This window comes from Siniperca chuatsi, linkage group LG17 (assembly GCF_020085105.1).
Source record: "Siniperca chuatsi isolate FFG_IHB_CAS linkage group LG17, ASM2008510v1, whole genome shotgun sequence".
Classification (NCBI taxonomy): domain Eukaryota; kingdom Metazoa; phylum Chordata; class Actinopteri; order Centrarchiformes; family Sinipercidae; genus Siniperca; species Siniperca chuatsi.
In genome coordinates, this window is record NC_058058.1 from 9635675 (window position 1) to 9658234 (window position 22560).

General features: G+C 39.4%; 2 protein-coding genes across 5 annotated transcripts in view; one reads left to right on the forward strand and one right to left on the reverse strand.

The window, feature by feature from the left end:
- Positions 1–3080, reverse strand: part of nelfe (negative elongation factor complex member E) — a 4726-nt gene extending 1646 nt beyond the window's left edge. Inside the window, exons 1-9 of one of the 3 annotated variants that reach the window (XM_044170652.1) lie at positions 2942–3080; positions 2560–2645; positions 2316–2385; positions 1702–1847; positions 1521–1595; positions 1108–1145; positions 727–1004; positions 351–495; positions 144–198 (exon numbers count right to left, since the gene is read on the reverse strand). In XM_044170652.1, the coding sequence (XP_044026587.1) occupies positions 144–198; positions 351–495; positions 727–1004; positions 1108–1145; positions 1521–1595; positions 1702–1847; positions 2316–2385; positions 2560–2634 (882 nt within the window). In that variant the 5' untranslated portion in view covers positions 2635–2645; positions 2942–3080. The other 2 variants (XM_044170654.1, XM_044170653.1) reach the window with 2 other exon arrangements.
- A 62-nt stretch (positions 3081–3142) lies between these two features.
- skiv2l (SKI2 homolog, superkiller viralicidic activity 2-like) lies at positions 3143–22521 on the forward strand. 2 transcript variants are annotated; one of them, XM_044170638.1, is made up of 28 exons: positions 3143–3289; positions 3671–3789; positions 4667–4788; positions 5504–5621; positions 6224–6338; positions 6463–6537; positions 6641–6694; positions 6783–7105; positions 7312–7457; positions 9180–9326; positions 9417–9501; positions 9605–9711; positions 9871–10017; positions 10133–10229; positions 10338–10550; positions 11548–11658; positions 11827–11938; positions 12072–12190; positions 13363–13494; positions 13741–13878; positions 13967–14071; positions 14605–14740; positions 14943–15069; positions 16408–16618; positions 17523–17633; positions 18780–18998; positions 19629–19769; positions 22034–22521. In XM_044170638.1, exons 1-28 carry the CDS (start codon positions 3277–3279, stop codon positions 22232–22234), a joined length of 3744 nt encoding a protein of 1247 aa, XP_044026573.1. In that variant the 5' UTR covers positions 3143–3276; the 3' UTR covers positions 22235–22521. The 2 variants fall into 2 exon arrangements, with proteins under 2 accessions (XP_044026573.1, XP_044026572.1); XM_044170637.1 differs by lacking the exon at positions 3143–3289 and adding an exon at positions 3474–3543 and having other exon boundaries at positions 3629–3789.
- The last annotated feature ends 39 nt before the right edge of the window (positions 22522–22560 follow it).

The following is a 22560-nucleotide window of genomic DNA, read 5'->3' on the forward strand; positions in this document are numbered from 1 at the left end:
TTGTTTTGTTTTACTCTAAATTACATGTATATTCTGTTTTAAATTTCTTTGCTGAATCCTGGTTTTGTTTGTTTTTTGCAGTATTATTAACAAATCATATGTATAATTGTCAGTTTTTTTCTTATATATAGGATAATACCAACCTCAGCTACAGCCTGGTCTGCAGACTCCATCTTCTCAAACGTGATAAATGCGCAACTAGAAAGAGAAACAGGAAACACAAATCACAACTGCATCATAGAATAAATCAGAAGCAGGAGAAGAGAGTATAGTATAAGACAGCAACACATTCATAACAGTAGGCAGAGATGACCACTATGTGCACACAGAGTTGTTTAATAGTTCCATACTTGCGTGGATTGTCCATGGAGAGGTCGATGATGTTCCCATGTTGAGAGAAAGCAGAGCGCAGGCTGTCCTCAGCGAGCCCAGAGCCGTAAACATACACCGTATTCCCCTTTCGCACCCCTCTCCGCTCTGGGTATGAATCTGACCCTGGGATTGAAAACATGGGAGACAGAGAAAAATCATTTAAATGTCCCAGCATGCCTTTTGACAACCACCACCAGACTATGTCCACATTATGACTTGGCTGTGCACTATATTCTTGTCAACTACTGATAGTACTATTCCTGGAGATATCTGCATCTCTGCCTTCCCTATGATTGATTTTTCTTTGTATAATTGTAAAATCTCCTTGCATAACAACAGAAATTGGTTACTCACGTCTGAACGGTCCATCTCTGTCTCTGTCCCGTTCCCTGTCGCGGTCTCGATCCCTGTCTCTGCTTCGGTCTCTTTCTCGGTCCAGTTCCCTGTCTCTGTCCCTGCCTCTGTCTCTATCCCTTTCCCGGTCTCTTTCTCTGTCTCTGTCCCGCTCTCTATCCGGCTCTCGGTCCCGGTCGCGGTCTCGCTCTCTCTCTCTGTCTTTGTCCATTTCACGGCTGGATGATATGCCGCCTCCGTCGTCCTCTTCCCGATATCGGTTGCTTGAGCTGACGAAGCTGCAGGGACACACAGGGGAAATGACGTTACACACACAGATACTCACCGTCGGTGTATTAAACAGGTTTGTTTTGCTTATTCATCATGGTTTTTAGACATTACCTCTCATACAGAGATTTCCTGTGGCCTCTCTTCCCAGACTAGGAGAAACACAAATATGATAACAACAGAATAAGCTGTACATTTTGTTTTCTGTGCAACAAGTCATTTTCGGATCTTCAGATTTGTGAAACAGTGTCTTGATCTGTAAATGTGCATATTATAGCATATGTGTCTTTTTAACACTACCACAGAAATTCTACAGAAGTTATTTAACTCTGAATTGAAAACACTCGCTTGAATGTGTCGCAGCGCAATTGCAATCAGCCACCACAGCAAGACGTAAACATTGCATTAGTATTTTTTCCTTAGTATTTAAAATTTGAGGAATTGATGCTACACGAGAAAGAAACCTAAATACACACCAACTGCAACAAAGGGGTCATGTTTGCAGCCATGTTTTATATCCACTATACCTCAGGTTGTTCTTCATCTGTAGAGAAACTCCTTTGGAATGGTAAGAAAGCAGGAACTGGGCCTTTCTCAGGGTCCTGTGGCAGATAAAGAGCAACAATTAAACAAATGAACAAACAAAACAAAGCAAGAAAACAGCTGAACATCAGCCGAAACAACACTGTCTAAGGAATGACAGCTCACCTTGAGTTTGATTTCCAGCATTCGAGAGCGTTTAAAGCCCGAGTTCTTGTTCTCTGATTTGATGGCACTGATGGCACCAGACTTGATGAGCATCTTTGCTTGCTCTGTCGCCGTTGCAGTGTCAACAACAGGCTGGTCCGACAAAGCTGTTGTGACATAAATTGTAAAGTAAATAAAAGCATAACAAGTGGTTAAGTACATGATACATGCTGCTTTAGCAAAAATAAAAATGGGGCCTCCAGTAGCCCTAATATTTCAAATAGGATCAACTTAAGTGAGTACAAGTATACAAATATGCAGAAAAGTCACATATATGTTGTCTTTTTTGTCCAGTTATTTGTTAGTATTTATGGTCAGAATATTTATGATTTACCTTCATTATTATGTTTACTCTAGTCAATGTGTTTTCATTTGCTTTTTAAATTCTTGTTAACAGGACAGAGAGTCTCAACAGGTGTCATTGTATAAATTAAAGTGATTGAGTAAATTAATTAATTAAATTATACACACTGGGGATGCTGGAGGCGAGTAAACACAAGGTGTATTTTAGTTAGCGGAGTAAAGACAAATGCTGAAGTACACAAATTACTTTAAATGGAGTCAAATGCACTTACTCCGTTTCAAGCCACTCTGGTTTGTCTGGTTGGTTGAACTCTGCTTCTTCAAGGCAAGCAGCGACTTTTTCTGAAAAGACGGTGAAATAAAACTTATATTTTTGGGGAATAAATTCAACACTTATCATTAAAACTAATTATATAGTTACACATTCACGTCTTTATTCAATATGCAAAAGTCTTACATTTTATCCACTACCATGTTCTTGTTAGGGGATGTGACAGCAAGCTTCCAGTGACTTACTTTTTTCTTGAGTTTGGCATATTTCTTTTGCAGAGCCTCCTCTTCCTCCGTTAGCGAACTTGGAAACACCACCATGATGGCAAAAGCTACAATACAGACAACTGCATTAACAGCTGGTAACAAATACAGGTATAGTAACACAAAACAGGCATTAACGGATTGGCTTATGTACTTTCACCGCTGCTAGCCTAGGTAAGCTAATTCGGTCGCTAGCCAGAACCCAAAACACGACTTCCTCCCGAGAGAATAAAAAAAATGTAGCTAATTTAGACCACACAAAAAGTAAACAGTAACAGCCTGCCAGAATAATACAACATGTGCGGTCTCTTAAAACTACTGTTCATAATGGCTGTTTTTATCTTATTAATTCACTTAACGTTACCAAATTCAAACGGTGGTACACAGCTCGCAACAAAAACACCGGCGCGTAAATATGACGTCGGCGGTGGCGTTTTTGCTTTCTTGCAACAAAAATGTTTAGCAAAACATTTAGCAAAGCGCACAAAACGACATCCCTCTGGAATATAATAATTAATTATATATTGTAGACATCTTTGTGGAAGTGGCTGACACGTTTACAGTTTAGTTTTTCTTTTTCTATTGTAGCTAGCTTAACGCTAGTTTAGTAGCTACTTCCGCTTGTCAATTTTGGCAACTTCCGAGGCGACAGCTGTAACTAGTTGGTGGCAACTTCTGCTTTCACTTGCGAGTGGGGACATGGACAGAATAAGTAAGTTGTGGCTTATTAAATATATAGCAAGCTTATATATATGTATATATGTATAGCAAATTGAAATGCGTTTCATCTTGCTAACATGCCTCACTGGTGTAGCTTGTGTGACGATGTGGCTAATAGTGTAGCCAGCTTGCTGTAAATCAGTGCTCAGCAGCCTCATGGCTTATAGATTTAATATTTAGTTAAATAGGCAATGGCTGTAATAATGTCTGTTCAGTCTTTTTTGAACACATACAGAGAATTAAAGAGTTAAGTTAGCATTAGTGTTCACAGGGCGCATCTTCCTGGCTGCACCCTGCATGGATGTGGACTAGCCTTATTGTGTTTCTTTAGTCCATTCATACTCTTTGTTTTGTTTCTCCCTCCTCTCTGCAGATGTGCCCCCTGTGGGCCCCATGGACCTGCCGATGTCCCTGCTGGAGATGGGATGCTCTGGCAGGTTTGAGCTCATCACACACCCCCTGCCTGGCCAGCCTTTACCTCCACAGAGCACGGTCAGTATGGCGCAGGATGACAGTTATTCAAGTACTGCACTTAAGTACAATTTTGATGCACTTACTTAACTTGACTGTTTCCATTTTATGCTGCTTAATTCTTCTCCTCTACTCCTTTTTCAGAGGGAAATATTGTACTTTTTACTACATTTATCTGACAGCTGTAGTTACTAGTCCAAAATATAAATAAAATATGATGCATTGTTATCCAACAGTGTGCATAGTAGCTAAAACTGCTGCATCTCTACCAACAACATGAAAATGCTGCTTACACATTAATACATATACTGTATGTATTAATGATCCAGTAATATAATACAATATTCACAGAGGTAGTTTTTCTGCATACTTCTGTACTTTTACTCTCATAAGAGCTAGTTTTACTCAAGTAAAGCATCTGAATGCTTCTTCCACCACCGCTGAGCTTTCATACTTCCAGTCTGTGCGTGTCAAAATTTACTTGAGTAAAAGTTATTATCAGTTACATTTTTACTTATTATTGTTATTGTTAAAGTAACCAATATGTGCCTGTACCTTTTGGGGTTATAAATAAATGATTTTGCATGTTAAAAAAATTACTATAAATATGACACCTATTCGCATGCATGTTTTGTTCACAAAAGTCGTTAAATTTTTGTTGGAATTTTATTATTTTTGTGGCATTTTGCAGATACATATATAGATAGATAGATGGACAGATATATGGAGTACATTACTATTTTAGTAGATAGTTGAGACAGTAATCGTGGGGGAAAATGTCGGGAATTAATGTGTGGTAAAGGAATCAAACCTGGGATTTAACGATTACATGGTATGCATCTGCTGGCTCACTAAGTTGCTTCCAGTTACTGAATATCTGATCTCTTTCCCTCCACAGCTCCCCCATGGGCTTCCTCCCACCAGCCTGAGCCTGGAGACAGAAGTAGAGAAACAGTTTTTACGGGACCCTGCCTGGCTTCCTATACATGACACAGACTTTGCCTTCCAGAAGTTTCTCAAGTACGTATTCCTGTAAACAATTTTATTATTACTGGTTAACACTTTGACACATTGATACACCAATATGTGTTTAAGATTGTGTATAGGTTGCTGTTACTTGGTATTGTAGACACTGTAATGTGTCTATACACTGCCATTTAAAGTGTATAACTGATTTAAATACTTATTTGATAAAACCACTTAAAAAACATAATTTTGTGAACCAGTGGCAGATATGTAATGGGCGTGTTTCTGTATTTGAAGATTTATTAAATAGCAAATGATAAAATACATTAACCCCTTTTTTATTGAATTTTAATTCCCTGCTTTTCAGGAATGAATAAAATGTTGTTTTAGAGGGGAATTAATCAAAATAGCCAGTCTATGAAATAAAAATTAGACGTAAGAAGAAGATATGATCATTATTAAATAACTTTTTTATCTTCTTAACTTCAACTTTGATCTTTGTTTCCTCATCGAAACAATTTGATTATGAAAGTAGAGGAATGATATGAAAGTTATTAGCTGCAAGACAAACACAACAGATTATTTAAAATAAGATACAGTATCAGGTGTGAACAGATAAAGTGAAGATTTTCGTCAAATTGTACGAGAATTATTTTAAATCAGATATTACTGACTGACCAGAGTCATTCAATTTGCTTCACAGGATTTTTTAAATAACTGTATGTATCTAAAGAAGATAGAGTAACTATTGTGTTGTTGTCTCCACCAGCGTGACTCAGAGAGAGGTTAATGTCGACTCTCTACTCAACTGCACTCCGTCTCCACTTCACTCTGGTCTCTCTGTTGTCAGAGATCCAACCACAGGGATGCTGCTGGACTTCACAGAGGTAGCGTACAAACACACTGGCCCACTCTTCCCACAGCACTCTCATCAGTTTAATTATTTATAAAGCATAATGGCATCTAGAGCTGAAACAATTATTAATCAGCAACATTTTTGATAATCAAGTAATCGTTTTAGTCATTTTTAAAGCAAAAATGACAAAAATGTACTTATTCCAGCTTCTCAAATGTGAATATTTGCTTCTTTTTTGTTTTCCATGTTAATAAACTGAATATTTTTGGGTTTAGGACTGTATGTCAGATCAGAATAGGAATTTCAATATGTAAACTTGCACTTTGGAAAATTGTGGTGGGCACTTTTGACCAAATGGCTAATTGATTAATTGAGAAATAAATCAGCAGATTAATCGATAATGAAAATAATCGTTAGTTGCAGCCCTAATGTCATCCTGTTTTTAAAAACTGTTATAGAAATTAAATTGTCTCTTACTGAGAAGAAGATGTTGTGGTATAACTGTTCCTTTTTTGCATATAGAAGAATCCATCCATGTCAGTTCAATAGAAAGCGGCCATTGTATTACTTTAAACAAAAGTAAAGTTTAATTCAATTACTTTTGGGTCTGTTCTGTCTTTAATTCACCTTTAGGTGTTACTGGAGAACACTGGCCTGTCAGCAAAGAACTCACTTTCATTTCAACGCCAGCCCGGGCCTCCTTCAGAGAGCCTTCGAGGAAGCAACACCAACTACCCCTTCCTCCCCGGTGAGATAGATTCATTCAAAGCATTTTCTCTTCAGTAATTACGTAGTCTTCCTTTAGTTGAGATGTTTGCAAGTGAGGTGTTTTTCACTTTGTCCTTATTATCTTCAAATATATTTGTTCACAGGAGGAATGGAGGAGCTTAGTCTGGACCAAATCCAGAAGAAATCTGAGCTGGAGGAGGACATAGACTTTGAGAATGGTGATTTTTAAATTTCGACTTGTAGTGTTGTAAAATAATGGTGAACAACTTCTGTTGTTTTTTTAGCTCTTCATGGCTGAATTTGTAATTTCTTTCCTCATAGATTTACTCAGAGTCCCACCTGGACTTAAAGCTGGGATGGACTTCACTGATAAAGGTTAGATATCATACACTCCTATGCAAAAAATCCTACAGGGGTTAAAAGATCATTATTTAATCTTTTTTTTTTTATTTGTATCCTGAAGATGCCAAGATAGCAAAGGCAGAGGTGAACCTCATGTCCCTTCTGTCCACATTGGATGACATCGCTTATTTACAACCTGAGGAAGAGGAGAAAAAGGAAGGCAAAGGAAGTGAAGAAGCTCCCAAACTACCCAGAACAAACAGCCTTGATGACCTCCTATGTCTTCCGGATGCTGTGTCATCCTCATCTCCCCCAGAGGAAGGAAAAGATGAGAAATCAAAGCCAAAAGAAAACCCAGAGGAAAATAAGAAATGGGCTATCCCTGTCAACATAACTGCACCCTGTGATGATTTCTACAAACGCATCCCCAACCCAGCTTTCAAGGTGGGCATGCTATTAATCATCCAGTTAGCCTAAAATATGATATAATGCCTATTTGTGCCTTTTGTATATATGCAGTCTTTAAAATGTCACACTTCCGTCCCTGTGTTTCTGTGTAAATGTGATGAATCATCACATAAAAGTCGCTTTACGTAGTACCTGAGCATCCTGTGATAACAGATCTGTTTCTCTGCCCTCCTCTGCTCCAGTGGCCGTTTGATCTGGATGTTTTCCAGAAACAGGCTGTGCTGAGGCTGGAGGCTCACGACTCTGTGTTTGTAGCCGCGCACACATCAGCTGGCAAAACAGTGGTGGCCGAATACGCCATCGCTCTCTCACAGAAACACATGACAAGGTGTGTATTTGTTAGTACAAATCAATTTCCTCAGGTGTACAGCTATGCAGCAAGCTAAACACACTTGCAGTAAAAGTTGAAGACAGTCTTTGAAATTTTTACTGGGAGCAATTGTGAAACTGTGAAAACAGTATTGGATAAAACACAACTAATTTAATGAGGGTTTTTTTCCCTCACCTTTACTTATTCAGGGGGAGTTTCACTGAGAGAAATGCTCTCTTTTTAGGATGAGATAACATAAACAAGATTTAGACCAAATGTATTGTAAAAATTAACTAGTACAGTAACATGAAAACTGGATTTACAAAAGTATAGACTAGCTGTCAAATTAGCTATGTTTTCCTTCATGCCAGAAAGAAACAAAATATCACAAGTGATAGAAAAGCATTAAAGGTATTCTAATCCAATAAAATTTTTGTCAAATTCAGCTAATATTTCCTCACGGTCCATTAGCTGTCTGTTCAGTGTGTGCGCTGAAAAAAATTTGTTGTTTGTACACAGCCCTGGCTCTGTAAATGGGAAACCGAGCCACACAACATGTTTGTCATTGTATTTGACAAATCACATACCCCACCTTTTAAGCTTCTATAGAAAGTACAACACACTAGCCAATTAGTCTAGTGAACAGTCCATGGGGCTAAAAGCAAAAAGTGTAAAATATATAACAGTTAGCCCAACAATAATGTAACAGTTACTTAGAATGTTGTATTAGCAACTCATTAGCCTCAGACAGCTAGTATAATGGCAAGCTTAGTTAGCACTAAACTGATTGCAAGAAAATTAAACCAACAAATCACAAATCAACATTTACAAAACTGTTATGATAAAATAAAAAGAGGACCTACAGATAATGCTACAACAAGGGCATTTGGAGAGATTAAAGATGTCTGTCAATATTTGCTTGGTCACAGATGTCAGTTAAATGTCAGTTAAACTGCTGCGGAACTCTGCCGGCAGGGGTTGCTACGGCAACAGAATGTTCAACTGAAAACAACTGTTGTTGGTAGAATAAAATTAAGATTAAATTCAATCAAATAAAATCAAATTAAAGCGTTTCTTTAGTATTGGTATATGCATCTGCCACAGTTTGGTGTTTTTTCACGCTGCAACTTGGGGGGGCACCAAATTCAAAGATTTTCAAATTCTAAATAAGGAATTATTTACCAAATGTTTTAAGGTCTATTGACTTTCCTTCCTGAAAGACTTCAAAGAAAGAGATTAGAGATTTATTTATTTATGTATTTTTCTATAATGTCTATTGTTATTATGTTAATCAGTGATGTGGCGGTGATGATAATAATGATTATTATTATTATTATTGTCAAGATAATTATTATTGCTGTCATTAATTATACTTAGTTAGGCATATTTATTTTTTTCTCTTATTACTGATAAAATAAAATATATAGGACACCTAGTAATTTTTATTTATTTACACATTTTTTGTTTCAATTTTATTTATTCCTTTTTTATATCTAAAATAAGGGAAATAAAGTGTATTTAGGGATTATATGGTTCTCACTCAGGTTTACATTTTATGTTACCCTGTAAACTGAGACGACGTTTTCACCACCAACAGTGAGGAATGTAGCACATATGAAGGAGGACGCCCAAATATCTTAACAGTATTAACATTTCCTTCCTCTTTTGTGTTTTATTTGATGTATTTTCTGTTCGTGCAAATCAGATTCTGACTCTCTCTCTAATCTGGTGTTTTGGTAGGACCATCTACACCTCTCCTATCAAAGCCCTGTCCAATCAGAAGTTCAGAGACTTTAAGAACACCTTTGGAGACGTTGGACTCCTGACGGGCGACGTCCAGATCAGTCCTGAATCTTCATGTCTCATCATGACCACCGAGATCCTCAGGTACTACTCAGGTTTTTTATGAATGTTAAATTCATTGTTTTATTAAAATAGAAAAAGCTTCGAGATTGTTTTGCTCTTGCTCTCTTTCAGGTCTATGCTTTACAACGGCTCAGAGGTCATTAGAGACTTGGAGTGGGTGATCTTTGACGAGGTTCACTACATCAATGATGCTGAGGTCAGGAACTGCTTTCTGTATCTTTCATTTATCTAATTTACTGTTGAAAGTCAATAATAACCATTCTGCTCTGCTCTTTTACCATCCCTTTGTTTTTCCTCAGAGAGGGGTTGTGTGGGAGGAGGTTTTGATTATGCTTCCCGATCACGTCAGTATCATTCTCCTTAGCGCCACAGTGCCAAATGCTCTGGAGTTTAGCGAGTGGATCGGGTAGGTGCGCCACATCTGCTACAACACAAAATATCAGAGAGCCTCTTGTGGTAGCATTTGACAGTTTGTCAAAATAAGACACAAATCCTCTAATATTAAAAGCATCTTTTGAACATTTCCCTCTCTCCCCCATCATATTTTTTATTTTTTTATTCCTAGTCGTATAAAGAAGAGGCATATTTACGTGATCAGCACAATGAAGAGACCTGTGCCTTTGGAGCATTATCTGTACACTGGAAACAGCACCAGGACTCAGAAAGAGATGTTCCTGCTGGTGGATGCTGTGGGCAACTTCCTCACTAAAGGGTGCAACTTTTTTCTCGTCTGCTTTGTGTGGCACTTCTGTAGATGGTTGTAGTTTTAGTCACAGAGAAAGATATTAGAGATGTTTCCCATAAAGAAAGTTGTGTTTGTTGTTCAGGTACTATGCAGCTGTCGATGCCAAGAAGGAGCGCACCAGCAAACACGCCCAATCATTTGGCACGAAAAATACTTCTCACAACACCTCATCTAGTCAGGTAATTCCCTTCCTTTTACCTCTGTCAGGTCATTGCTTCTAGATTTTTCCTCTAACAACATCCTCTTGCTTCATGTTCTCATCCCTCCTACTGCGTTTTTCCCTCCAGGACCGAGCGGTGTGGCTCACTCTCCTACACTACCTATCCCAGCGGCAGCAGACGCCGGTGGTTGCGTTCACCTTCTCTCGGACGCGGTGTGACGATAACGCCCGCTCGCTGGACTCCATGGACCTGACCACCTCCATAGAGAAAGCTGAGATCCACTCTTTCTTCCAGAAGAGCCTGAGTCGCCTCCGAGGAGGAGACCGACAGCTGCCTCAGGTAAAGATCGGTCAGCTTAGCCCTCAGATTTTCTCTCCTCAGGCTTTTATTATAGGCGGCATCCTGAAGTGACAATATATTTCTTTTTAATATTAACACTTAATTGTCATTTGGCACGGACAGCTCCCCTGGGTACAATTTATTGATCACAAGGGAAGGACAGGACAGATATTCTCGATGCACGTACACCGCACTGGGCAACTAATTTGTTGTTGGCTACAAATAAAAATTGAAAACTGTGAGTAGTAACAAACCCACACAGAATTATCACCTGGCTCTGCAGTTCCCCTCAGCTCTACAGAGCATTTTAGTTTCTTTCAGCTTATTGTTTTGGCTTTCTGGCCCACAACTTTACTGTTTTTGTTCAGTCTCACAGTTCTCATCATTGTTGTTTTTTCAGCTAAAGAGCTCTAAAAACCCACAATACACCACCTGCTCAGCACCAGATGTCAGACAGACAAAGTTGGCGACTAGCTGGTGAACATAGTGGAGCATTTAGCACATATTTTCCTCTCTGGAGTTGATGGACACGAAAACTGAGAGAGTAAAGAATATTGATATTGATATTACAGTTTTAGGTTTGTTTTTTGCAATCACGTCCTGTAAGCAAGGACGCGTCTGTATCTCACACCAGAATCTAATTTGGCCAAATCAAGTAATTGTGTAATAGTAATCTCTGTAACAAGGTTACAAAGTGTTTCACAAAGTGCAAACAAGCCATCATTTAAAACAATGATCAACGTTAAAGCATAGGAAGCATGAGTAAATAACAGAAGTACCAATAAAACTTGTATTAAACTGTCATTATTGATACATATATTAAAAACACAAAAAAGCACATAACAAAAATCTTTAAAAAAGATTTTTTTAAATAAAAGTAACAACCCTTTTCACCTGCCCAGTTAAAGTCAGGTCAGAGTCAAATAGCCCATCCAACCATTTGTGACTAGAGTCAACCACAATATGTGACACTAACATTTACAAATGTCATGTTTAGATCTTGCTCATGAGGGACCTGTTGAAGAGGGGGATAGCAGTCCATCACAGCGGGATCCTGCCAATACTGAAGGAGGTCATTGAGATGCTCTTCTCACGAGGCCTCGTAAAGGTGAGTCAGACGAGAGAAGATATCAGATAGTGTGGTAGTGTCAGTCACAAATCAAATATATGATAAAAGATAGCAAACCTATTTATCTGCTACAAGCATAATCTGCAAATACATGTTGGCCCACAGATGATTAAAACAATACTCCTGCATCTTCCTTTCATCTCCCAGGTGCTGTTTGCCACCGAGACATTTGCAATGGGAGTGAACATGCCTGCCAGGACTGTGGTATTCGACAGCATCAGGAAACACGACGGGACCGGCTTTAGAAATCTGCTGCCAGGTTTGGTTCTCTCTGTCTGTGTTTCCTCTCTTTCATCTGAACCAATATTTATTATGCTCTTTCATCTCTAAGGACGAATTGGAGTTGAGGAAGTATTTTGATATCTCTTTCATGTTTTAAACTGTACTTTCAGGTGAATATATTCAGATGGCAGGCAGAGCTGGCAGGAGAGGTCTGGACGCCACAGGCACGGTCATCATTCTGTGTAAAGCCGGAGTTCACGAGATGGCAGATCTGCATGTCATGATGCTGGTGAGGTCCTCCATGTTTCAACTCTCAGATTTTTGTTTTTGTTTTGTAACATCCACCTGTCACATGGGTTTATGTATCATTTGGTCTCCTTCTGCAGGTTTCTCGTCAACATTTCTAGGTATCTATAATGTCTTAAATCGGAGCTCTGCCGCCTGTTTATTTGGGCCATGTTTCAAGGAAGGTGTTGCACGCTGGGTTACTCATTTATCATTTAATTACACAGTAAGGCTATTTTAACTCACTTTCCTTCTGTGCCAGTTTGGAGAGGAGTGTTTCGATTTTAAATGTGCTCTTCAACAGAAATAATTCTCCTTTATCTCTGATAGGAGCTTTATCTACTAAATGTATAAATGTGTAAGTTATTATATCTGTTTCCTATAATAAACCTAGTGCTCTTTCCTTTCCCAACAAATGCATTATTTATTCCTATTTAAATAGCGTTTGATAAAAACTACAGTGCGCAGCTATATTAGAAAACTATTTAGCCTTTTTCAAAACTTAAACTATATATCTGTGACTGTTTTTTAAAGATGTATGTCCTCAGTAGGAACAAATGGAGCTGAGAGCCACAGACAGGGTAGGGAAGTCGGAAAGTATTGAGAGACAGACTAACGCGTTGTTGGTTTTGGTCTTTTCGTGCGATTTGTTGACAATAAGAAAACCTACAGAATAATGCCACCATTAATGACCTAGTTGCTCAGCCATTAGAGCTGAAACAATGTGTCAAATTATCAACATCTGCGATGGGCATTTTTCACTATTCTTTAACATTTTGACTATGAAAATGACATCAGATTAATTGATAATGACAATAATCGTAAGTTGCAGCACTATCAGCCATAAAAGAAATGTATCGGTCCTTTTTCACATTACACAGTATCGATTATGTTTTTTTTTTTTTTCAGGTTTTCTTTATTGACGTTTAGTTCTGCATTAAACAGTCTGTGCACTTGTGTGTTACACTAATAAATCGAGAAAGTAAAGGAATTAGAGAAAACGTAAAAGAGAAAAAACTTTCTGAAGGTAAATGTAAGAAGTGTTGCCAGAAGACAAAATAGATTCAGATGAATGGTTTCAGAATATGCCTATAATGGCTACATATTGGAAAATCTTACCTCTTAGTTTTGCACTGATTTTTCTTTTATTGACATCATCCTCTTTGTGTGGCTCAGGGTAAACCTACCGTCCTCCAGTCCCAGTTCCGACTGACCTACACTATGATCCTCAACCTGCTGCGAGTCGAAGCCCTCCGTGTGACCGACATGATGAGGAGGAGCTTTTCTGAAAACCACAGGGACATTCAGGTAACGTACAGCAGCAGAACATAACAGGTTTGATTATAAATGCTATATTGTACACGTAAAATGAAGTAGGTAAACAACATAGAGACAATACATTGAAGGTTAAAAAAAATTGTCTGTGCAGTTACAGCTTAATTTCACTTTTATTCTTCTCTAATCTCTCTTCCTGTCCTCCTCCTCGCTCTTCTTTCTCACCGACAAATGTGTTATAAAAGCTCTCTATTTCCTCTCCTCTTCCTCCTGCTGCAGGTTCATGAGAAGAGGATCAGGCAGCTGAAGCAGACGTTGCCCTCTCTGCCTCCTCTGGACACAGAAGGCCAGCTGTCCGACCTGTTGCCTTACTACCACACCGTGACGGAGCTACGAACCACCACCGAGGCCCTCCAGGTATAAAACATACATATATACACAACAAAGATCAAATTCATACAGCTTTAATCTTGCTACATTTCCTCCCTGCTGTCTCTTTTTTCAGCGTGCTATTCTGGAGTCTGTCAACGGGCTGAAAGCTCTGTCTGTGGGTCGAGTTGTGTTAGTTAACAACAAACAGCATCTCAACGCCCTGGGAGTTATCCTACAGGTAGATGTGTGTTTATGTGTGTGTTTTTCATGGTGGCTTGAACAGTAGCAGCAGATGAAGACATAAACACTCATCAGACTGTTCAGACCTGTCTCAACTGCTTTCTAAAATCCAGCAAAGTAGGGCAGCCCGCTGTTACCGCTGTGCTGAATCCAAGCCTGAAATGACATTTATTTATTTGATAGGGACATTTAAAGTTAACATACTGTCATACTGTCTTCAGCTTGTGTAAAATGAACTGTAGTACTGATGTTCTGACTGAAGTTGTTTTGTTTTGGGGTTTTTTAGTCTTTATTTAACCAGGGAAATCCCATTGAGGTTAGAGACCTGGCTAAGTTGGCTGCATAAAACGTTGCAGACAAAACAATACAAAACCAGGAAACCAATAAAACAATATTAAGAAGGCTGAAATAAGCATAGAAGTAATGTTCATAGGAAGGATATTCTTAGAAAATATAAACATTGCAAACATCTGCAAACATTGTATGCTTGTTCTTGATTCCTGGTTTCTACCCATCTTCTCTCCATGCCAGGTGTCCAATGACTCTGTGAATCGCACCTTCACAGCTCTCATCATCTGTGAGAAGGGAAACGAGGAAGGGGAGGGAAAAGGCAACAACAGCAGCGCTTTCACTCACCTCTACAACACAGCCCTCTTCATACCTGAAGGTTGGTTGACAGACAAGTGGACAAACACACATACTCTGTTTTCTCTCTTTATTTCTACCCCTAGACCTTCTATACATTCACTAAAACCACCCACGCACATTTACGTTTCGGTAAGTTTGTTGAAGCTTTCACAGAGCAGTGTAACAATAGTATAAGCAGTATAATTTTGATGTTTCCCTTGCTCCTTTTATTTTTTTGTCAGGCCCTTGCAGCCACACAGTGCAGAAGTTGAAGCTTCAGGACATCTCAGCCATCACAGTAAAAACCCTCAAAGTGATTCCAGAGAGGATCATCGACAACTACAACAAGAGGCAACAGCCACGATTCAGGTGTGTGAGTGAACTTCAGAATCAGAATCAGAAATACTTTATTGATCCCCGAGGGGAAACTCTTTAAACGACGTGACGGAGCTACAGCAACAGGCAGCATGCTCGTTGGCACATGTGCACACCCCTAAACAAAAATTTGGGGGTCTAATTGTCGCATCTGTATTAAAATCAAATATTGTACCTTCTGCATAATTGAAAAGCTTCATTTAAATGTGCCCTGTGGAGTTTTTGACCACTAGTAGCACTCTATATATATGTATACATATTTATTTTATGAGTGGGTTCCCAGATTTGTTTGTATCATGCACGTGCATGAGGACATACATGCATACTTTTATACGAAATATTATCATAGCTAAATCTCCAGAGATACTTTATAGAAACCTGGCGTTCTTTTCGGACAGTGACATTATTTTACAAGGCATTCATGATGTATAGAGCTATCTATATTTTGATCTGTAAGAGGTGATAAAATTATGTAGAGCTATCTATCTTACTACACACGTTTTAAATTATTATGTTGTTTCGTCTTAGTGTTTGTCATGAGTGTTCTTGTGTCATGTGTTTTTTCATAGAAGTATTAAAATAAATACATTATGTGGACCCCAGAAAAAGTAGCTACTGTTGTTGTTGTTACAGTAGCTAATGGAAGAATCTAAAAAGAAATCAAGAAACACAGTATGTGCCAACAAATGCAGTGAAGAAGAAGACGGCTAGCTAATTAACATTGATGTAAACAATGCAGGATTTAAAATATTTTTTCAGCTTTGTAAATATTTTGTTAGGGAGGAAATGCATTCAACACTTATGTTAGACCTCAAGGATACACACACACACACACTGTTTTGGTGAGAAACACTGCATGAACATGAACATAACTTTTTTTTGTTTACAAGAGCAGAGCACCTTTTTAAGTCTTTAAAGTCCAAACATATGCAAAATAAAAGCCCTTATCCAAAGAAAGTTCTTAAACAGTCCTTATATTACTAACCAAACATATAAAATAAACAAAAAAAGATGCACTACACTCTTAATGTCAGTCTGATTGAGTGGCTGACATAGACCTGTTAACTGTAAAGTATCAGTAAATAATGCTGTAAATCTACCTACACAATGCAAATAAGTATAGTAATTCCACCTGTATGATTGTCATTGGTATTTCACACACTGGTACCTTGTGAGGGCCATTTTTCTTCTTTGTAAGAGTGTGTATAACATATTTGTGTATATTTGTCTGTTTTTGGTGTCAGTCATGCTTTATGTATATAACAAAACTTAAACTGTTTATTTATGTCTTTGTATCTTTCTTGCTCTCCTATTTTTCATTGTCTCCTTCAGGCTTGACCCTCCCGGCCAGGCCATCTCCACGGCGACCCAGGAGCTCCTGCGATTGGCTGAGGCTAACCCCGCCGGCATAGCGAGCCTCGACCCTGTGAACGACCTCCAGTTGAAGAGCGTGGATGTGGTGGAGGACTCCATGAGGCTCCGCGTGCTGCAGGACAGCCTCAGAGAGTTCAACTGCATCCACTCGCCCACTTTCGCAGAGCAGGTGTGTGTTTGTTGTTGATTGATGTGTTTAATCATTGAGCCTGTCCTTGAAGACAGCGCTCTTTTTACGTTTTTTTATGGGAGTTATTTATATTTTTGAGATGATGCAGATGAATAATGAGGCGAGTGTTTCATTTCAATGTTTGTTAATAAAGACATCAAATTCTTTTGTGCAGCAATTGCATATTTATGCAGCTAATTAACATCATACCCTTACATAAGACACTTACTTTGCAATTGGCCCCCTTTTGATGCCTCCTCTCATTTCTCTCTTTTCATTCCATCATCAGTTTCCTTTTATCCTTGCAGCATTACTCCTCTAGTTTCACAATAATAACATCAAACTCCACCGCAACATTCTTGCTTTTGTGTTGTGTGTCCTGTCTTACTGGCAGCCTCATAAGAGGAGATAAGATGTGAGAATCAGAGCCGGCTGTTTCTATAATTACCCATATAGGCTCAAGCTGCAGCTCATCACTGTCTCACAGGCACAGCGTGTCATTTGAGCCATCTCATGCACATTCACACTCACACGCTCTCATTACTTGCAAGATAACAAGCTCTTACTTGCAGTATCGCTGTCTCTTCTTATCACTGTAGATTCACACTTCCTTGTGTCTTTATGCAGCGTTGTGGGTATTATAAAGCGACGGTTAATGCAGTATGCTCTACAATGCAAGCTGTTAGTATACAATAATTGGCCTCAGTGGGTTTATGTAATATATTTCACCAAGAGACTCCTCTGTGCTGTCAATGAGAGTACAATAGGCAACGTTTTCCTCTCCACTACAATGCGGTCTTGCTTTTTTTTGTTGCACTGAAATCAGGTCAAGTGCTGCAGTACTGCTGTTGTATATCCAAGTTAAGTAACTGTATATGTGTGTGTGTGTGTGTGTGTGTGTCAGTTTGCTCGGGTTAAGGAGAGGATGAGTGTGCAGGAGGAGCTGGACAGGCTGCTGTTCCTGGTGTCGGACCAGTCTCTGTCTCTGCTGCCTGAATACCACCAGAGGATCAAGGTTTGGATCAGACGTTTGACTCGCTGTCCTGACCTGTTTCTGTCAGGGCTTTTTTTATTTTTCAAAATCAGGTCACTTTCCAGTCCTGTGGAGTTAGGACAGATTTCAATTTAAATAAATAAATAACTATCTCAAAGATAGGTTTATCATTTTTGTTATGTTTTGAAGGATTTACATTTAGGCCTTTAGCTTACCCTTAATACACATTGCAATGGTACAGCCAGTTTCTAAACCCTAGTATTGGGACTTCAGTTGAGGTTGCAGGTAGGGCAATCTAATGTCATAAAATACTGAAAAGTCCTCATCACAACTTCCCACAGCCCAAGGTGATGTCTTTTAAATTGCTTGTTTTGTCCGATCAACATTCCAAAACCAGGGGTGTCACAGTGGCTTAGTGGCTTTTAAGATGCCATACATTAACCGCCGCGTTACCAGCCAGGGAACTTTATTGCATCTCTCTCTGTCATTTATCTACTGTATCTAATAAAGGCATAAAAATCCCAAAAAACATAATAATCATAAGACAAAAAACAAACAATCCAAATTTGATATAATTAAATCCTCACCTTTGAGAAGCTGGAACTAATGAATATTTGGCATGTCGATTTTCAAAATAGTTGTCAATTAATTTTCTGTTGATCAATTAATCGACTAGCCAATTATCGACTAATCATTTCAGTACTAGTTGCTGGAGATTTAAGAAAGACGTTTAGATATTTCTTTCATATATTTGTAAACAAGACTAAGAGTCTAAAGCCATGCTAGCGGCTATGCTAACATGCTGATGTTTAGCAGGTATTACTAACTTAACTGCTCGGATCATTTTTTAGCCTTAGGGACTTAGGGAATTTTTAGGGACTAAAAATTTTGGTCACCAGCCACAAAGCATTGAGAAATTGTGTCATAAATCATCAGTATTACTAGAAACCTGTAAAACGGACTCCAAAGATATAAACTATTGGGACTTGATATGTTTGTGATAGAAAGAAGTGAATTTGAGCAAATAGATGTGGCAGAAGGGATATGATTCAGTTAGGCGAGCGTGACTTCAGCCTACAAATAAGAGGAGTAGAGTAGTATTTTAATTGAGCGCAGCCCGATTCAGCTCGGTTGATCCTGAACTCAGAGGTTTATTTCCCCCCTCAGGTGCTGCAGTCCCTCCAGTACGTCGACAGCAGCGGGGCGGTGCAGCTGAAAGGCCGCGTAGCTTGTCAGATCAGCAGCCACGAGCTGCTGCTGACCGAGCTGCTGTTCGAGAACGTCCTGAGCCCGCTGGCGCCTGAGGAGAGCGCCGCCCTGCTGTCCTGTCTGGTCTTCACACAGAACACACAGGTGGAGCCGCACATTACCAACACACTGCAGGAGGTAAGGAGGAAATTATATTTTGTTTTAGCAGGATCATTCTTGCTTGTAGCTCATGAAAAGCACAGATATTAAAGTGACAGTGGCTGTGATGTGTGTGTACTGACACACTGTACAGACTTTGCCTCCTCCATGGGTGACTCACACACACACACACACACACACACACACACACAAACAGTCGCTCTCACATTATATTACATTGTACTTTTGCAGATTTGATGCATAACATCCTCGCCCTGCAGAGAGGACGACAAGGGCACTTCACCTGACTCACCCTAGTCACTCACTCACTTATTAATTCACTCTCTGTCAAATACGCCTTTGCCGTGTCAGTGTGTTTTGTGAACTGCCCCGGATACATGAAAGTGCTTTATGAGGGCCTAAATTAGTGATGACCCAAGCTCTGTAGACCTGCGATAAGAGAGCAGACACGCCACAGTACGGTTTGTAAAAGTGATTTGTTGAACATTAATGACAAGGTCACCCTGTTAACACTAAGAGGTGAGAGAGTGATGCATTTAAGGGCCGCTTATAAAACTAAAATCTGTCTTTTGAGGCTTAACTTACTCTTTGCCATCTGTTCCCACATCTCTCTCTGTCTCTCTGTGTCTCTTTTTCTTTTTCTTTCAGGGCATCGATCGGGTGCTGTCCGTGGCCCAGCGTATTGGAGAGCTGCAGAGGGATTGTGGGCTATCACAGACAGCTGAGGAGTTTGTTGGCCAATTCAAGTTTGGCCTGACAGAGGTGGTGTACTGCTGGGCCAGAGGCATGGTGAGGTTTAACTCTTTGTTGTTGCCCTTGATTTTGGCCCCATTGACTCCTGGTATTAACATGCAATCTGTATCTGGATGAGAAAAAAAATGCATGTTAAAGGGGCACCCAGCTTTACTCGTCGTTGGGAGAACTGCTCAGCCTGTGAAAACATTTCATGTCTTCTGTGGCTCTCAAAAGAGCTTTCCAATATTTGAAAGAAATCTCAGCTTTGGCTTGGATATGTCACAATCTCAACAGAAAGCCTGTGTTACAAACTTGGGGGCAGGAGTTTGAAAGACGTAGGCATTTACCGGCAGGGAGGGTCTAACAAACAACACTATTAAGCATTATGGGAACTGTAGGAGCGTTTTTGGAGCATAACTCCACCTCTTCCTGTTATCTCAAGCAAGCTGGCAGAAAGCTACAGATGACCCTTAACCTGAGACATGCCATGTTTGTTGACAGCTCCGCCTACCTAATTTTCATTTTGAGGCCTAATAACAATCCAGGTAACAAGAACACTCATAATACCAAGTGTTAATGTGAACGTACCAGATCAGAGGCCATTATTCAGATAATGTATTAAGATTAAAGATGCAACTAAAGATTGTTTTCATTATCAAATAATCCGGTGATTATTTTCTCTATTTATAGATTAATCATTTGATCTAGAAAATGTCAGAAAATAACGAAAACCATCCATCACAATTTCTAGAAGCCCAAGTTGATGTATTTAAATTGCTTATTTTGTCCGACGAAAAGTCTAAAACCCAAAAGTATTAAGTTAACTATAATAGAAGACTAAGAAAAACAGCAAATTTCCCTCATTTGAGAAGCTGGAACTAGTGGATTTTTGGCATTTTTGCTTTAAAAACATAAGACATCTACCAAAGAATTATTTTTCCCTCTCAGATTGTTTAATTTGAATAGTTTTTAGAGGCCTGGAGAATTAAAATTATCTAGTTTTTCACAAGAAATTAGTAAAGATTAGAGAAAAGTACAGAAAAAATACATTTGGCCTCATGCAAGAACAGATTCTTCTTAAACCTCTCTTACTTTTTTCTGTGAGGTTTGCTCGTACGAGTTTCTCCAAGTCGGATTCATCAAACTCTCTTAACTGGATAAACTTGCCGTAAATTGCTCGTTTCAGCATGATGAATGCCACCTGTTCATGAGGAGGTTCATTAGAATAATCCATGCACCTCAAATCGCCGTACAAGGCAACCTTTCATTCACAAAAATGTCACCAAATAGTAAAAAGAGGAACTTCACACTGCAGAGCTTCAAGTCCTGTTGTCAGAAATCAGCAGACAAAAAGATAACAAGTTTAACAGTGTCAGGACCCGAAACAATTAGAAAATATTAATAATACAGCTGCTAACGACGTGTCATCAGAGCAACTTTGTGCTGTGACAGAAATAGTGTTCTGACATCAAGTTAAATGCTAAAAAAAAAAAGTATTTCCAAAGCAAAGCGGACCATGACTAATATGAGAGGCGGTCAAGGGGCCGAGACAGTCTGGGAGATATTAAATGAGAGAATATTATTGCCTACAGTAGATGATGTTACAGTGTCGTGTGCATCAGAGGGTGGTTCCCCCTGACAGCGACCACAGAGACCTGCATAAAGACTCTGAGGCAGCTGAGTGAGAGAGTTTTCCTAACAACTACTGAACTGTATAAGCTGCTGTGCCGAAATATGCCAAGAAAAAACTTAACATCTAAAAAAATAAAAACTCTGAGTAAATTGGCAAACAATGATGATGTTATGTTGAACAGAATATTCATTTTGCACTAAGTCTGTCATATTTGGGCATTACGATTCTTAAGTGAAACAAGTTTTTATCCCCTTGTGAAGAAAGGCAGACTATTTGTTCCTGACTCGTACGATTGGTCCGGACCACTCGTCAATTGAATTCGTACAGAAAATTAAAAATACGCCGATTGTTTTGTGTAGCAGAAGCATCATTTGTCTTTTTCCCTGTCCTGTTAATCATCCGGAGACCCATCAGGTTCACCTTCTGGCCCCTTGGAGGGTCCTGACTGCCATGTTGGGAACCACTGGACTAGTGAATCTCTTCACCATACTTAGTCACACAGTATTCAGTCCTCATGGATCGTCCTGTATGAGATCTCAAAGCTTGAATTTAGGCTAGTTTTGCCTGTCTAATGATGTATTTATTATTATCTTCGATGGCTGCATCATCCTCCATCTCACCATGTCACATCTCACCTTCTCTGGTCCCATCCCTCCTCTGTCTCGCTCCTGCTGTCCCATCACAGCCGTTCGCAGAGATCGCCCAGCTGACAGACATCCAGGAGGGCACGGTGGTCCGCTGCATCCAGCGTCTGGACGAGGTGCTGAAGGAGGTGCGACAGGCCGCCCGCATCGTGGGAGACTCCGTCCTGGGGAGCAAGATGGAGAAGGCCTCCCTGGCCATCCGCAGGGACATCGTCTTCACCGCCTCCCTCTACACCCACTGAGAGACGAAGGGGCGAATGATGCCGAGATGCCTTTCAGCCAAGTGTTTTTGTGTGAAAGGTGTGAGAAAGATGGAGATGTATGGGGGAGGTAAAGAGATGGTGTGTGTTAACATGTTTCCGCTAACAAGTGCTGTATGTGCCTACAAAACATGTTGATGTTTACATGAAAATTCCTGACTATGAAAACTATGATTTTAACCAACAGACCAAAGTAGAGAGAGTAGTGGAATGAACTTGAAATCTGGATTGTAATTTATTGTACAGTAATAAAATCTGTATTCCAAAAACATGATTTAATGTCCTTTTTTCCCCTCAGATATTTGTAA